This window comes from Callospermophilus lateralis, chromosome 1 (genome assembly GCF_048772815.1).
Source record: "Callospermophilus lateralis isolate mCalLat2 chromosome 1, mCalLat2.hap1, whole genome shotgun sequence".
Classification (NCBI taxonomy): domain Eukaryota; kingdom Metazoa; phylum Chordata; class Mammalia; order Rodentia; family Sciuridae; genus Callospermophilus; species Callospermophilus lateralis.
This window is the reverse complement of record NC_135305.1, coordinates 215,134,618-215,152,347: the sequence shown is the minus strand read 5'-3', so window position 1 is coordinate 215,152,347 and position 17,730 is coordinate 215,134,618. Positions and strand designations below refer to the sequence as shown.

The 17,730-nt window shown below is 51.7% G+C and overlaps 1 protein-coding gene across 1 annotated transcript; it reads left to right on the top strand.

The window, feature by feature from the left end:
- The first annotated feature begins 9,664 nt into the window (after nt 1–9,664).
- Cnn1 (calponin 1) lies at nt 9,665–16,203 on the top strand. The gene is made up of 7 exons (XM_076871211.1): nt 9,665–9,806; nt 11,665–11,786; nt 14,258–14,324; nt 14,419–14,556; nt 14,743–14,853; nt 15,274–15,420; nt 15,495–16,203. Exons 1-7 carry the CDS (start codon nt 9,744–9,746, stop codon nt 15,738–15,740), a joined length of 894 nt encoding a protein of 297 aa, XP_076727326.1. The 5' UTR covers nt 9,665–9,743; the 3' UTR covers nt 15,741–16,203.
- The last annotated feature ends 1,527 nt before the right edge of the window (nt 16,204–17,730 follow it).

The following is a 17,730-nucleotide window of genomic DNA, read 5'->3' as shown; positions in this document are numbered from 1 at the left end:
CATAAATGTAAAATAAAGATATTGTGTCCACCTAAAACTAAGAAATAAAATAAATATTAAAAAAAAAAAAAGAGTGAGCTAGGTCCTAGCGGACACACTCCAGCTCCTGCTCTGTGCTCCTGTGGTGAGGGAAGCCATCAACAAGGGTTGGGCACTGTTGAGGATGTCCAGCTGAAAAAGGAACCCTTTGGGGAAATTTCTCACCTAAGATTGGCCTGACTCAGGAGCCCCTTGGGTAGGCCCACTGCCTCTTTCTGCCCCAGTGCTGTGATTGGGTGTGGTTAGAGTGTGCCCGGGAAGGGCTCCTGTGTTGACATTTTATCCCCACTTTGAAGCATTAAGAGGGTGGAAACAATCCAACTGTGGTGGTAAAGTGGGACCTTTGGGAGGTGATTAGATGACAGAAGGTCATCAGAACAGGGACCCCGTGATTGAATATTGGTGACTTTATAAGAGGATGTAGAGAGCTGGGAATGGTTTGTGCACACCTGTGACCCCAGTTAGGCGGGAGACTGAGGCAGGAGGATTGTAAGTTTGAGACCAGTTTGGGCAGCACAGCAAGACCTCTTCTCAAAAAATAATAAATAAGTAAATAAATAATAAAAATATAAATAAAGAAGAGGAAGAAAGACCAAAAGACACATGTGAACTCGGTCTCTTGCCACATGATGCCTTGAGGTGACTTGGTACTCTGCCAGCAAGAAGGCATCACCAAATGTGGGTGCTTGAACCTTCAGAACTATGAGCTAAATAAAACCTTATAAAATAAAGTTACCCAGCCTCAGGTGTTTTGTTATAGTAAAAGAAAATGTGTGGGCTGGGGTTGTGGCTTAGTGGCAGAGCACTTGCTTAGCATGTATGAGGCATTGGGTTTGATTCTTAGCACCGCATATCAATAAATAAAATAAAGGTCCATTGACAACTAAAAAGCATTAAAAAGGAAAGAAAGAAAGAAAGAAAATTGGTGATTACAACCAGCCAAGGCAGAGACAGATAGAGGAACTTGGCCTCTCTGTGTCAGCCCCCCATCTATCCTGGTTCAAGCTTTCTAGGGTGGGGGTTGGTGAGCCGTCTTCTCATCTCTTGAACTATGGCTCAGGCTTTTGGTTACCTACCCTATGATAGGTGGACTCCTGCTGGGTGAGTGGGCCTAGGGGTCCTATTCATTCAACCTCCTGCTCACTTCTGTCCCCTGCCTCCCTCCAGACCTAGTGCTGATTCTCTGCAACAGAGGGACCACATGTCCATATTGCCATGAAGTTTCTCTCTTTGCCTGTGACTATGGTATATAATGATCCCTGAAGATGCTATCTCCACCCATTCACCCACCCACATGCATTGGACATCTATTGTGTGCTTGGTTATGCTGTTCTACTTTTGGAGCCCAGAAGAACTGGGTTGTAATCCCATTCCTGACCCTTACCAGCTGTATGTCCTCAAGCATCTGACTTTCTCTTGCTGAGCCTCAGTTTTTGCCTCTGTGCAATGGGAATAACAAAGTATCTCAAGAAACTGTTGTGAAAGGGAGACAAGGACATACAGGATTAATATAGTGCCTGCTTTATACTTGGTGCTCAATAAGTGGAGTTATTTATTATCCTAATATATTCTTTTCACAGCGCTTACTATTTACCATAAACTCTGAGAAGAAGGAATTTTTTTATTTGTGTGGTGCTAGGGATCAAATCCAGAGCCTCCATGCTAGGCAAGGTAATTGTCATAAAAATGAATAAATGAGGGGTTGGGAATTTAGCTCAGTGGCAACATGTGTAATGCAGCCCTCATTCAATCCTTGGCCCTGAAAAATAATAAAATGAATAAATGAGTGGATGGAGGTTTCTAATTTTCATCCTATCTGTTGGGATTCTAGCTGCTTCTGCTTCTGTTTGAGACTTTAAAATAAGCCCTGAGACTCTCTTCTGCACCACTGACTAATCACCTAACCACTGTCTTCCTAATCTTTCTGCAGACCCAGAGGTGACTGCTTTACCTTGCTGGCTTCTGTGCCCACTTCTATCTCCTTGCAGCCCTTGGTCAATCCTGGGGACTTGGGCGCAGGGACATGTGGAGGCCTCCCTGGTCCTCTCCAGCTTCCCCTCCCACTCTCTAATGCCCAACTCCTATTCTTCTGTCCACATTGGTTCCTGAGTACAGCTTCTGAAATTCTCTAATGGCCGTACTGTGTGCTGTGGTCATGGATAGAGTCTGCAGAGCTGGAATCACTTTGATGCCTCTCTAAACACACACACAGACACACACACACAGACACACACACACACACACACACACACACACACAGAGCGGATTGATGCCAGCGGTGCTCTACCACTGAGCTACATCCCCAGCAATGGGTAAGGGAGTCCTCTGTCCCTAAAGTATGAAAAGGGACTAAAGAGATGTGAAAGAGCTCCCCCCAACCCTGCTCACACCTGGACCCAGAGCCAAAGTGTGTGTAGGGTGGAAGGAGCCTGAGGCCAGGCCCATGCTGCCACAAGAAGGCTCAGAGTCCCTCAATAATCATGTTAAATGCCTCTAAGTGTGGAACAGCAGTGAGCAAAAAGAGATCCCTGACCTTAGGGAGTTGATATTCTATTGGAGGAAATAAACAAAAGGCCTATATTATATATAAATATTTTATGGTTTGAACTTAGCAGTGATTATACAGGTGTGTTATGTAAAAATTTGTCAAGCTCTCTATTAGGATTTGTGCATTTTACTTTAATACTTTGATCTTAAAAAGGCAGAAAGTGGTAAGTGATAGCTTATACACTTTTCCATATACCTGATAGTCTTTAAAAGTCAACTTTAAGGTCTGGGTGAGCAGCTCAGTGGTAAAGTTCTTGCCTAACATTTGGGAGGCCCTGAGTTCCATCCCTAGTGCCCCTTTTAAAATGATAAGTAATTTAGAGAAAAATGAAGCAGAGACAGGAGGTGGTGTGGGGGTGGGGTGGGGGGGAGTAACTGTTGGAAACCAGGCGGTTTAAGGAAGCCTCACTGAGTTCGCCTTTAGGTAAGACCTAGAGGCAGTGAGGACTTGAGGTGAGATTGAGCGTCTCCAGTGCTCTCCCAGAGACACCCAGCTCTAGGCTGTTAGTAACCCAGATGAATTAGCACACAACACAGAGTCTTGGCAGTAGCCATGGCCCTGGGCAAGTGGGTTTATCAGTCCTCACTAACCCATTTCTGAGGCAGACGAGGAAGTGCGCACCTGTAAGCCCAGCGACTGAAGAGGCGGAGACTGGAGAACCTCAAATTCAATGCCACCCTTCAGGCCTGTATCAAAATGAAAAATAAAAAGGTCTGGGTGGTGCAGCTCAGTGGCAAAGAGCCCCTGGGTTCGATTCTCAGTACAAAAATAAATAAATAAATAAAACACCAATTTCTGCAGTTTTTCAGTTATTCTGTTCAGACAGCTGATGGGAGGTCGAGGATACCCATAAGCTGCCTCAACAACTTTGCGCAGACGCAGCACACCCTCTTCACCAGGGCTCCGGTGATTGGCCAATCTTAGAGAAACTGCAGCCAATCAGCTGCAGGCTAGAAGGCTTACGCGCCCCTCCCGGGACCAGATGACAGCCCACTCGGGTAGCGGCTGGGCTCACTACTGCCTTCTATTCCATGTGTCCAGCTGCGCGTAGGCGCAGTTCATTCTATTGAGCTGGAACGTGGGCGGTGATGGGGTCTCCTGGCTGCGGGCTTCAGAGTTCCCAAAGTCCCGCCTCATGAGGCAGTCTTGACTCTTATTTTCTTATTTATGCTTCCAGAGTAGTCGATTTCAACATAGACGTTTGCTTATTTTATATACGTATTAGCACGGAACACTGTACTACATGTGAGACCCAAGCACACTCTAGCATGCAGTCCTCAGAAGCATCCTAGCAAAGCGCCGGGCGCGGCAGCACACGCCTGTAATCCCACCTACGGGGAGGCTGTGGCAGGAAGATCTCACGTTTGAGGCCAGTCAGGGCAATTTAGCGAGCTCTGCCTCAAAAAATAAAAAGGACTGAAGGTGTAGCTGAATGATAAAGCGCCCCTGGTGTACACACACACAAACACACACACACACACACACACCCCAGAAAAGCGGCAGCTTCAGGGTGGAGGGTCTTGGCAGACATCATCTTAACCAATTGACCATGGTTAATATCACCAGCAGTGAGTCATCGTGACATCATGAAGCCCTTGGTATGATGCACTAGGGCACATCGTCATCTTTTTGGCATCCTTCCCAGCAACGCCAAAACTTCAATCTAATCGACATAAACCAAACAAAGAGAGGGTCGACAAAATAACCGACCAGTACTTTCCGAAACTGTCAAGGTCGTTGAAAAACCGAAGAACTGTCACATATTCGAGGAATCTAAAGACACATGACAATTAAATGCAAGGAGGGATCTTGGCTTGAATCTTGAGACATAAGTGGAAAAGGAAAAACTGAAGAAATCCGAATGAAAATATAGCCATTGTAGCAAAGTCAATTTCTTAGTTTTTGTAAATTTATGATGATTATGTAAGATGTTAACATTAGGAGCAGCTGGGTGAAGTGTAAATGAGAAGTCTCTATACTATTTTTTCAGCTCCTCTATAAGTCTAAAATTATCTCAGAAAGTCTTTTTTAAAAAGAAAACCTAGGGAACAGGCACTATTGACATACCCATTTTCTAGAGGAGGGAATGGATGTGCAGAAAAGTTAAGACATCTGTTCAAGGTCACACAGCCAGGAAGCAGCAGAGCAGGCTTCAAACTTGTAAGCCAGGGATCTAGAGTACTACCCCCCATCAGTCCTGGGGTCGGCCATTGAGTTACCACTGAGCTTCCCCTGCCCATTTTATTTTGAGACAGGGTCTCACCAAGTCAGCCAAGCTGGCCTCTAACTTGCAATCCTTCAGAGTAGCTTGGCTTACAGGTGTATGCCATCACAACTGACTGAGAGCCCCTGCATTTAAATGCAGAGCCACCATGACTTCATTTAGTTGAAAAAAAAAGTACTGCATATTCTGGATCCATCTTGGTCTATCTCCTTTGTCCCCTGTTGATGGACCCACAGGGTGATAAGGCCATTGTGATAAATATTCTTGCACATATTCTCGTTCTTCATATCTACATTTGTACTTCTTCATAATATTCTTTAAAAGAGGATATGCTGATTCAGAAGTTAAGGACAATTGTCATTTTGAAAACTCTCAATAAACTGCCCACATCCCTGCATTGCCTAGTGCTACATATTCTGATTTTGCCAGTCTGAGAGTCACCAGTAAAAAATTTTTTTTAAGTTTATTCAACCAGATGTTTTTTTCTACCAAAAAAAAAAAAAATTCATTCAAAAGCTCAAGGTTGGACAAGGGATCGTCCAGGCTGGACAAGTTGTAGAATGGTTTTTATAGCCCCCATCACAGCCTGTGGCACACACCCCCTGCCCACTCCCCTAATTGCTCTTCTAGGCAGAGGAAAAGTGAAAATGTAAAAAAATATCCCCGTACCTCTACTGACCTCCATTCAGAAGGTGCTGGGAAATCATACCCTTTCCTTGTGTATGGTTAGGCATCCACATGTCAGGCAGACGTGAGCTCCAGTCCCTGCTCACCCACTTTAGTCATATGTATTCAATGAGCAAGATTTTTTCTCCTTTTTAAACCCTGCAGTACTGGAGGTTGAACCTAGAGGTGTTCTATCACAGAGCTGCACTCCCAGTCCCTTTTATTATTTAGGTGTTTTTTTTTTATGTGTTCATATGTGTGTGTGTGGGGGGGTGGGTACTGGGAATTGAACCCAGGGGCGCTCTACCACTGAGCTACATGCCTAGCCCCTCCTCATTTTTATTTTTTAAATTTTGAGATGGGGCCTTGCCAAGTGGCCGAGGTTAGCCTCGAATTTCATTTTCCTCCTGCCTCAGCCTTCCAAGTTGCTGGAATTACAGGTGTGTGCCACTGAGCTTCCTGGCAGAGGAGACTTCTACTTCTCCTCCTCCTCCTCCTTCTTTCTTGTTTTTGTGGTACTGGGGATTGAACCCAGGGTCTTGTGCATGCTAAGTGAATGCTCTACTGTTGAGCTATAGCCCCTGCCCCCAGTGAGCAGGTTTTGAGTGCCTGCTGTATGTATGTACTGCTCTGGGTGCTGAGGCAATCCCTGTCCCGCTGGGGTTTCCATTCTCATGGGATAAGATAAATAATAAGCAAATGTAAGTGTAAGATGTCAGGAGAGGGCAAGGGAAAAAAGGACAGGAACAGAAGAAAGTGGCATGGCTATTTTTATTTTTATTTTTTTTAATATTTATTTTTTAGTTCTCAGTGGACACAACATCTTTGTTGGTATGTGGTGCTGAGGATCGAACCCGGGCCGTACTCATGCCAGGCGAGCGCGCTACCACTTGAGCCACATCCCCAGCCCAGCATGGCTATTTTTATAAATCAATTTTTTTAATTAAAATGTTTTTCAGTGGTGGGGATTGGATTTAGGGCTTTGCACATGTTAGGCAAGTGCTTTACCACTTAGCTACAGTCCCAGCCCAAAATTAAAGTTTTGAGAAGATAAAAAGCACCCATTTCCAGATGTAAACACTTAATGAACAGCTCCCTCCTGTCCACCCTCTCGTGGGCAGTATGGGATTTGGGGCATGTTATTGCTTTAGGTGCTCAGGGAGGATCTTTTTGAAGAAGTGACATCTGAGCACAGACTGAATTAAGGGAGGAAGAGGCCACACAGACATCTTGCAGAGATGTGTTCCAGGTGGCAGGAACTGCCAGCACAAAGGCCCTGGGGGTGGGAACATACTTGGGGACTCTAGAAATATGGAAGCATCTGGAAGGAAGGGTATAAGCAGTGTGACCCTGGGAGAGTGGCTTGACCTCTCTGAGCCTTGAGTTTCCTTACCCATGGAATAGGTCTGAGAGTTTCCATTCTCAACAGGTTATGGTTATGGTGAGGACTGAATGAGATTGTGCCAGGTGCAGTGTCTGGTACCAACTGAGTACCCCCAAACAGAAGCGTTAGGAACAATGGCCTCTACCTGTTTTCTGGAGGGAAAAGCTGGGCCAGAAGGGAGCCAGCAAAGAGGGGCTGCCACCATAAGCAGATGCAGCATAGGATTTCAACCGTCTCCCAGGATACACAGGGACAGAGATGAACTGTGTTCAAGGTTTGGGGCGTTCACTCAAGCAGAGGGGAGGCACCGGTTTTTCTTTCAGGACTGACACTTGGAAGGAAACACTGTTCCTTCCAAGATCCCACACTTCTCATTTAGATGAGAAGCTGAGGCACGGAGGGGTTGAAGCCTGGGAAATGCCAGCTGGGAGCTGGGCAGGGGGGCTGCACGTGGGCACTTGGAGATGGAGCTGTCTCCGGGGTTGGGGTCTCCGGTTGGGGTCAGCCCCTTCTCTCTGCCTCCACCGCTCTCTTCCAGATAGAGAGACCATACAGCGACCTCAAGAGAGAGACACAGAATGCGTCGGAGCCCTGGAACTAAAACGGAGATGGAGAGATGGAGAGAGAATGGAGGGAGCGATGAGACAGGAGGGCAGAGACAGTGAGCCAGGCCGATTCGATTCACAGCGCCATCAGAGAGAGAGGCAAAGGCAGAGACTGAAAAAAAAAAAAAAAAAACCTTGGCGACACAGAAGGACCGACAAACAGCGACCCAGAGACGGGGATGAATCAGGGCGAGAAGTACAGCGTCACAGACCGAGAATCGGAGAGAGGACAGACTCAGGGAGGGCTGCCCTTTCGGGAGACCCCGGACTGCCCCGTCGGGGGCGAGCCAAGAGCTCCCCACCCCGCCCCCGTCGTGCCAGGACCGTGACTTCAGAGGCAGCGCAGATTCTATAAATGGCCAAGCGGTCGCCGGCCGGGGAGCTCGGCCCGGTGAGTCAGCGCGTGACGTCACCGCCGCCCGGACCCCCCCACAGGCCCCGCCCCTCCCGGGCCGCCAGGGGGCGCCGACTGCGAGCTGGGCCCAGGCACCGGTCCTCACATGCGCAGTAGTGACCTGCGGTCCCCTCAGCGAGGGCAGCAGGCAGTAATTTGCACGTTCGATTCCCTGCTGTGCCATCCTCGAGTTGTGTGATCCGCACTGCGGGCTTCGCTTCTCTGTGCCTCACACAAAGCCATCTCACAGGCTGCTGTGAGGGATGAGTTAACTGAGCCAAAGCACTTAGTGCATACTAGGTGCTAACTGCCAGCTCCTTTGATGTATTTTATTGTACTTTCACTGTATGTGCCATCAACTGTTTCTTAGCATGTTGCCTTAGGCCAGTGGTTCTTAAATGGAGGGGATCTGCTCCACCGCCACCCCCAGCCCCAGAGGACACTTGGCAATGTGTGTCTACATTTTGACAAGCTAAGAGGGTACTACTGGCATCTAATCAGTAAAGGCCAGGGATGTTGCTTAAAAAGTCCTACAGCGCCCAGGACAGCCTCCCACCACGAAGAATGATCCAGCCCCAACTGGATGCCAAGGTTGAGAAACCCTTACTTTAGCCTATAGCATTAAGGACAGGGCCCTGCATTCATTCAAATTCTCTGCTCTGCAGGGTCTGGGGATGTCGCTCAGTGGTACAGTACTTGCCTGATATGTATGAGGCCCTGGGCTCCATTTCCAGACAACAATTAAAAAAAAAAAAAAAAGATTCTGAGCTGGGTGCAGTGGGGGTATGTCTATAATCCCAGCAACTCTGTAGGCTGAGGCAGGAGGACCACAAGTTTGAGGCCAGTGTCTGCAACTTAGCAAGCCCCAAAACCCTGTCTCAAAAGTACCCCTGGGTCAATGCCTAGCACCACCAGGAAAAAAAAAATGCAAAATATATCAGCATGTGGCAGGTTACTGACATGTTATCCAAGTGTCGTGTTCTTGACATATGTTGCATAATGTGGATATGACATCTACCCCTGTGGTCCAGGGGTAAGAGCTGGCCAGGCAGGGCAAGTATCCAACTAGTCTAGCCAGTTTGGGACAGGGACACAGGTGGTTGTTCAAGGCCCAGGACTCACTAACAGTCAGCTCATGGTTAGGGTGACCCACAGGTGGATGGGAAGAGTACATCCAAGATCTCTGCTCTCCCAGAGCCTTATGAGTGGCTGAAGGGGACAGAACTGGGGTATCAGATCCTCAGTAGAAATATTACCTATTGTCTGAGTTCTTCTCCTGTGCATGTTGGAGGCAGCATTTGTTCTGATCTTCACAACACTACACAAGGTAGGAGCTGTCATTAGCCCATTTTACAGATGTGGCAACAGAGGACCAGAGAGAAGGGAACTGACTAAGGCTATATATAGACTATTGGTGTCTGGGCTAAGCTCAGGGGTGGTGCTTGCTAAACTACCAGGGATGACAGTCCTGGCTCAAGATTGGAGAGGGACAAAGGGTGATGACCTCAGAAATAAAGTGCCTCAGAGACTCAGCCAGAGACTCAGTGGACAGTGACAGGCTGGGGTGGGGGAGAAAGTTGGTCTCTGTCTGATCAAGCCCCCTTCTCAGAATAATGCAGGCAGCCCCTCTGGGTGGAAACAATGACACAATTAGCTCCCAATACCAAGGCCCTGACATCACGAGGAAGGGGGTGGCCAAGGGGGGGGGGCGCCCCGCCCCTTGGCAGGCCCGTTCAGCCAATGGGACGGCCTTGGAAGAGACCCGGGCCACCTCCGGAGCTTCAAAAACGTGTGAGGAGGGAAGAGGGTGCAGACGGAGTCACAGCTGCTGCCTCCCTGGTCCTCAGCGTCACTACTGTCCCCACCAGAGCCTTCTGGTCAACATGTCCTCTGCTCACTTCAACCGAGGCCCCGCCTACGGGCTGTCAGCTGAGGTCAAGAACAAGGTAAGACTGGCCCACACATTCTGCCAGGCCAGAAGCCCCTCTCTTAGGGTTCCCTGAACCCCCTCCTGCCTATCCCATGTGACCTGGAACCTGAGAGGGGAAGAGGGAGAGGTACAGGGTGGTTCTGGCTACCTCAGATACTTTGGGGGGTGGGATGGGGGCACCCAGCCACCTGATGGAAGTCCTTTGTCAACCTTTGGTGTTCCTGGCAGGGACACAGAGGGAAGACTTGTTGATTTTTCTCACAGCCCCCAGCCTGACAAAGAAATGGAGAACCCTTGACAGCTGGTTTCCTGGGAGGTGAAGAAAGTGTGGGAGATCAGGAAGGAGATGGTTGGGGTGGAGAAGTGGGCGTCAGACCCCCCAGGGGGTTTCCTAATTGCAGTGCTAGGCAGACACCAGGATACATCTTCACGTTATGGATGGGTTAACTGAGGTCCCAGCTAAGGCGGGCACAGAACTGGGACTCTGAACTCACCTCCCCACCACATGCACGCCAGAATGGGGTCAGCTTCTCCAAGATAGGGCACTTGAAGCCCCATCCCACTGGACCGCTCCCGGGGCGTCGCTAAGGCAGAAGTCCCAGCCCCATTTGACAGAGGGGACCACTGAGGCTTAGGATGGTTTTTCCCAGGTCCCACAGCAAGGAAGCGGGACGGGATTAGAACTTGGGTTGTGGGACCCTCGGGCTGGAGGAAGGGGCGGCAGGGGGCGGGTGCTCTGGCGGGAGTCCGATCCCAGCGCCACCCCCTTCCCCCCAGAGCCGCCCCGGAGTCGCACCGAGCCGCCGCGCCTTATAAGGCGGCCTCAGGGAGCCCGGGCTGCGCTATATAAGGGCGGGTTTGCTTTATAAAGCGGAGCTGGTGGGGAGGGGGGCGGCAGGACCCGGGCCAGGTGAGGGACCGCCCCCTCCCACCTCCCTCCTCTCCACCCAGGGGAAGGGGCCGCCGATTCCTGGGGGGAGGGGGGCTGGGAGCCAGGCTGGGCTGGAGGATTCTAGAGACGTGGGAGTGGGGGCGAGTGGAGAGGGAAGGAGGGGGAAGTAGATACTGGGAGGCTGAGACAGACGGGGAGGGTGAGCTAGGAGCCAGATAAGAGCGAGGCAGGGAGGGGAGACTGAGGAGCCCCACCCCCCCACCAGAGCCAGCAAACCTGAAGTCAGAACTGGAGAAATGGACCTGCAGGGGTGCTGGCTGGCCAGGAAGTAGCTACCCAGAGATGGGGACCTGGAAACCGGGCCAAAGGAGGACAGACAGAACTGGGGTCGTCAGGGAGAGCCTGAGGAGAGGGGGATTGGAGAAAGAGACAGAAGTACAGGGACCCAAGGATCAGAAGTGAGACGAAGGCAAGCCCCCCACTTCTAGCCTGGCAGAGAGCCTGGGGGCAGAAGACCCAGGGAGACACCAGAGACAGATGTTAGAGTATGCTCCCTGAAAGTCAGCCTCCAGCTCTTTAGTTTTCCCCCTCCCCTGCCTATGGCACCCCCTCTTCCCAAATGGGGGTGGAGGGGGCAGGGCCAAGGGAAACTAAGCCCCAAGTTTGGCCTGGAGGGGGAACCAGGAGGGCCAGCGCCACCCCCCAGCTTGAGGATCCAGCTCTCCACCCGCCTCCTTGTCTACATTCTCTGGTGCCAAACCTCAGAATGCCCGGAATGGCCCCCTGGGCAGGTGCCACCTCAGCCCTGGCCCTCAGCCCCTTTCTAGCCCCCGCCCCCATGGACACTGAGATAGAATTGCCTTAGTTGGGATGGGGCAAGGAAGGAGATCAGGCCTGGGGAGGCTCGAATCAGACTCAGGGAGCCAAAGCTGTCCTCCATCGCCTGTGTCCTCACCACCCTCTCTGTGCCCCTAACCCCCAGCTGGCCCAGAAGTATGACCACCAGCGGGAACAGGAGCTGAGAGAGTGGATCGAGGGGGTGACGGGACGTCGCATCGGCAACAACTTCATGGATGGCCTCAAAGATGGTATCATCCTTTGCGAGTGAGTGGCGCTCTTGTGGTACAGACCTTACCTTCAGCTACTCCACACCCAAGTCCTTGTATCCCCCTCAAATGACCATGAGCCTGGAGCTTGGCTGACCACCTTATAGCTGATATCTCCAAATAGTCCTCTGAGCTGGCAAAGAATCACTGTGCCCATTTAACAGGCAAATAAAACTGAGGCTCAGGTGAGACACATTGTTCTAAGTCTCATGGTGTCACAAGGGAAATGATTCCAGAATCTTAACCAGCAGCTCTACAGGGCATGTCAATTTATGCTCTCCAGCATCCCAAGAAAGAGAGGTGACCGTTAAAAGGCAGGGGCAACCATGACTGTTCATCATGGGCTTGGCGATGGGCATGAGCCATGATAACTTTTTACTACCCTCAGAACTGCGCTGCCAAGGGAAATGAAAACCCTCAGCTCCAAAGCTCCCATTCCACAAAAAGCCTAACATTGGATGGGGCCTGAGCCCAGCTGGGGTCTTATGTGCCTCTCTGAGTCTGACCCAGGCCCCCAGGCCGGTGACCACGAGAGCCAGAGCTTGCCCTTGAGCTTTCCAAAGGTGCAGACTATGGAGTCCTAGGTGCTGAGAAGGAGAAGGGTGCTTATCTTGCTCCATCTCCATCCATGGGGAACATGCTGGTATCCCACCTCATGAGCGCTGCTTGAGTCTCAAGAGTACAGAGCGAGGGCTGGGGTGCAGCTTGGTGGTAGAGTGCCTTCCTTGCATGAAAGAGGCCCTGGGTTGCACCCTTAACACTGCCAAAAAAGAAGAAAAGAATACAGAGCTAACCAACCCATCCGTAATCCACTCATGCAATAACCATTTATAGCTTCTGCTGTGTACCAGGCTCTGGTCTAGGCACAGGGATAGTGAGCCAGATCCACTTGGATGGAGTCTGATAGGAAGCCTTAATCCTACTGGGGGAGATCAAAGAATTGATCAAACAATCACACACTTGCAGATAAGTGCCAAGGAGAAGAATCCAGTGGGAAGTAGGGTGGGAGGGCCCGAGGTGGAGTGGAAGTCCTCTCCTCACTAGGAGGGCCTTTCTGAGGAGGTAACATTGAACAGAGTTCTGGATGAAGCAAGGGAGGGAGCCAGGAGACCTAGGAGAAGAACAATGGAAGCAGAGCAGAGCAGACAGAGCAAAGACCCTGAGGTAGCATGCTGATACTTACTCAGCGTGGGGAAGTGGAGGGAGGTAAAGTCATCAGGTTAACTGGAGGCCAGGTGATACAGGGTCTGTTAGTCATGTAGAGGAATTCAGACTTTATTCTGAAGGCAATGAGAATCCGGTATGGGATTTTGAACTGGAAGGTAACTTAATGTGTGTGTGTGTGTGTGTGTGTGTGTGTGTGTGTGTCTCACTGGGGATCAAACCCAAGGCCTCTTGAATGCTAGCCCTTGAATTGCTTTTAAAAGGCCATTTTTGGGCTGGGGATGTAGTTCAGTGGTAGAGAACAATGTTGCTTAGCATAGGCTGGGTTTGATCCCCTGCACAGCAAAATGAGTAAGTAAAATAAAAGGTCATTCTTGTCTGACACAATGTCTTGCCTGTATCTCAGCTACTCGGGAGGCTGAGGCAGGATGGCAAGTTTGAGGCCAGCCTCAACAACTGAGTGTTAGGACAACTTATCCTGCCTCAAAAATACATAAATAACTGTGTAAAGGGCTGGGGTGCAGCTCAGTGGCAGAGCACTTGTCTAATACGCACAAGGGCCTGGGGTCCATTCCCAGCTTAACAAGGAAAAACTAAAAAGGCCAAAAGTTTGTGAGGGAGGAGGTGGAAGCTGGGAGCCCTCGGACAGGAGGCCACTGCAAGGGCCCAGCAGAAGCGCTGGGGACTCAGAGCAGGGTAGGGGTGGTGAGGGGCAGCGGGCAAGTGGGTGGGCTTCCTCGTGCATTTAGAAGGCAGAGCCCAAGGATTTGCTGCGGAAGAGAAAGGGCAAGTCAAGTCCAAGTAATTTGGCTGAGCACCAGAAAAGGTGGGAATTGCTGCTTACTGAACTAAGACAGAGGGAGGAGGGATTGGTGAGCAGATGTGTATGTCAGGAGTCTGGGGTGGTGGGTGCTGGATTTGAGCAGATTGGAGTTCCCATGGAGGGAGGGCTGGAGAGCGAGAGGCCTGGGCTGCTGGCCTTGCCCACTGGGGAATCACTGGCACATGGAGGGCACTGAAAGTGGGGATACCGATGAGATCACCAAGGGGGTGAGTGTGGTCAGAGAAGAGGTCCATGTGGGTTCCCCGCTGTGTCCATGAGAGAAAAAGAAACTGAGACACATGTGGCCACCAATGAAGCCATAGGAAAACCAGGAGATCCTGACATGGGGACTTTGTGGCTGGTGACCCGAGTCCACTTTCCCTGTGGTTGGTTGCCCATTCGCCCTGAGTGTGCTCATCCCACCTGCCTGGCCTGCTGGGAGCAGCAGGGGCTCACCCCGGACCCCCCTCCCCTCTTTGTAGATTCATCAATAAGCTCCAGCCGGGTTCTGTGAAGAAGGTAAACGAATCAACACAAAATTGGCACCAGGTAAGCCCAGAGGCAACTTCTCTGAGAAGGTCCATTGTCCACAAGCCCTTCAGCCCACCCCCTCTCACCTCTAATGTTGCCTGCTCCCCTCCAGCTGGAGAACATTGGCAATTTCATCAAGGCCATTACCAAGTATGGGGTGAAGCCCCACGACATCTTTGAAGCCAACGACCTGTTTGAGAATACCAACCACACCCAGGTGCAGTCCACCCTCCTGGCTCTGGCCAGCATGGTGAGTGTAGGGGCAGGGTGGGCACAAGATAGGGCTGGGCTAGGCTGGGCTGCATGCGGGGCCACTTGTGCCATCAAGCCTAGGACGGGTGACCTGGGAGGGTGGGTGACCTGCCAAGTCTCCCAGGGGACAACGCAGCTTGCTAGAGGCTCCCTTGTCAGTCCTTGTCCTCCTGGCCCCACCCAGGCCAAGACGAAGGGAAACAAGGTGAATGTGGGTGTGAAGTATGCGGAGAAGCAAGAGCGGAAATTTGAGCCAGAGAAGCTAAGAGAAGGACGGAACATCATTGGGCTGCAGGTACTGCCCCTTCCCCATTCACTGCTGCGCTGAGTGGGAGGTCAATGCCCTCCTGGAGGGAGGGCATCTGGTGTCTGGAGGTTTGCGGGGGCAGGACATCTGGCATTAACTCACCCTAGGCCAGGACCTTGCTTAGCCCTTTCCACTCGTGTTCAGTCCCTCTGCCAACAGACCAGGGGCCAGGCACTCTTCACCCCACCCACCCCCAGGCCTGGAGAAGCTGCTAGCCTACTTTTGCCAGGATGGCCCAGTTGATGAGAATGGGAACCCAAAATGTTGGTTGTGTGCTATGCCCACTGAGTCTCAGTTTCTAGCTTGTAAACCAAGGGAGGAAGCAGGGCCTCATGATCTGACATCAGCTGTCTCATGGCCCACGTGGAGACTTTGTAATCTTTGGTGTGATTCTTTCTGGTCTCCTAGATGGGCACCAACAAGTTTGCCAGCCAGCAAGGCATGACAGCCTATGGTACCCGGCGCCACCTCTATGACCCCAAGTTGGGCACAGACCAGCCCCTGGACCAGGCCACCATCAGCCTGCAGATGGGCACCAACAAGGGAGCTAGCCAGGTGAGTAGGGGGCTGTTGGTCACACTGGTCAAGTCCTCACGGTAACCAAGGTCTGACCACTCTGTCCTATGTAGGCCGGTATGACTGCACCCGGGACCAAGAGACAGATCTTCGAGCCAGGATTGGGCATGGAGCATTGTGACATGCAGAATGTCAGCCTGCAGATGGGCAGCAACAAGGGGGCCTCACAGAGGGGCATGACGGTGTATGGGCTACCGCGCCAGGTCTATGACCCCAAGTACTGCCTGACGCCAGAGTACCCGGAGCTGGGTGAGCCCACCCCAAACCACCACGCACATAACTACTACAACTCTGCCTAGGGCCCCCCAGGGAGGCTGGCTGCTGCTCTTGGCTGGACCCAACCGGCTCCAGCCAACCCTGTCCCCCTGCATGGCGTCCTCCAGCCCCCTGGCACCTGCCGATAGGGTTACAATTTGGGGAGTGCAGACTGGGGGACCTGTGAGGGAAGGGGGCCATCCTCCCTGTGGCACTGCAGGGTCCAACCTACAGCTGGGTGTCCTTAAAAGCACCCAGACGATGCACTGAGCAAAGCTATTCCAGCTGTCCCCCACTCCCTCACAAGTGGGTACCCCCAGGACCAGAAGCCCCCAAACCAAGCCCCCAGAGCCCAGGCTCCGCCTGCCCCCAGCCCATTCCCACAGTGGGAGCAAACTGCATGCCCAGAGACGCAGCGGACACACGCGGTTTGGTTTGCAGAGACTGGCGTACGCGGATGTGACAGCAGCGTTTGTAACGCGAGCACTTTTTTCCTATTTCACTGGAGCACAATAAATGCTGTAAAATCACCTGAGGCTTGGAACTGCTCTGTCCCAGAGCCCGTGTGGCTCTTGCACACATGCAGGCAACCTTGCTCAGATACACCCCATCTCCTGCACTCACATACCTGCCCCAAGGAATGCACAGGGATCTCAGTCCACTTGACATAGGACAGGCACCGTGTCTAGTGCAACATCCACATGCACTCCTAACCTTGCACACAAGATGTGCACCCACATGTAGTCTACACTTGCCACCAGTAACATGTGAAATGGCAAACACTGGGCTGGGATGGAGTTTGGTGGTAGAGCCCTTGCCCAGCATGTGTGAGGCCCTAGGTTCCACCCCCAGCACCACAAAGAAGAAATACCGGAATGGTGATACATGCACAGCCTCACACACCACAGTATCCATGAACACACCCTCCTGTGGACAGGTGGGTGGTAGTGAGGAAGACAGAGTGCTGACACTGGTGGGATGGGATGTGACTCTGTTGCTAGCTGGCTCAGTGACCTTGGGCACAGCTTGTTTTCTCATAAGAAAAATAGGAACAGTGAATTTTGTAGGGTCAGGGCAAGCTTAAATAAAATGACATGCAAGGGTCCTGGTGGTACTTGTGGGCAGGGACAACCCCTTCAGCCTGACTGGGAGGAAGTGAAGACTGGTCCTATGGGGACAAGGCAATGTGTCCTACTGACTGGCATGGAGCTGCTGAGTGGCTTGCCACAGGGTACAGCTGCCCCTCTCTGCCTCACTTGCTCCTAGCCTTCTTAAGGCTGAGTCCCAACTCTGACCTGTCAGTCCAGGACCTTAAGTTTGTGGACAGGGCTCCAACCACTTCACCCTTCAGAGGGCGCCTTGTTCTGGTGAGGAGGGTCCAGCCCTCCTGCCTGGAAGACACCAGTCACAGGGTGCTAAGGGGGGAATGCAGAGAATGGGAGGGGGACCCAGAGCAATCTTCTTCCCCTCCCTCCTTCACTCCCCCATAAGGACAGAGGTTGAGGCTGGAATGTGGGGACCTGCAGAGACAGACACCAGAAGTCCCTCATGTAGATGCACACAGTCCCTGGGGCCTCGTAAACCAGATTCCAGGCACTCTTGGCCTGGTGACCACAAGATCTGCTCCCCGCAGGGCGGCGCAGGGAAGCTATGCTGAGGAGGATCCATGCCTGGCCCAGGGCCCTGCCTCCCTAGGAAAACAGCACCATATTAGCACTTGGTCTGTCAGGCTAGGGTGGGCCAGTGACAGGGAGGGCTCTGGGTGCCAAAGGAACAAGACCCCTTTCAGCTGGATCTTGGTACTGCTGAACCCAGGGGCCTGTCTACCGTGCCGCCTGGGTCCTCTATCTCCTTCCAGGTCTAGGGGACCTTACCCGGGACGCTAGAGAAGGTAGAAGTGCCAGGGAGGGGTTCGTCACTGCACAGTGCATGGCTAGAACTTTCAGGCCAGCTGAACCTTCCTTGGCTGTTCTCTTGTCCCTGCCCTGGGTGGCACTGAAGCTGTTTGAACAATTCCAGGCACTCTCCCTGTCC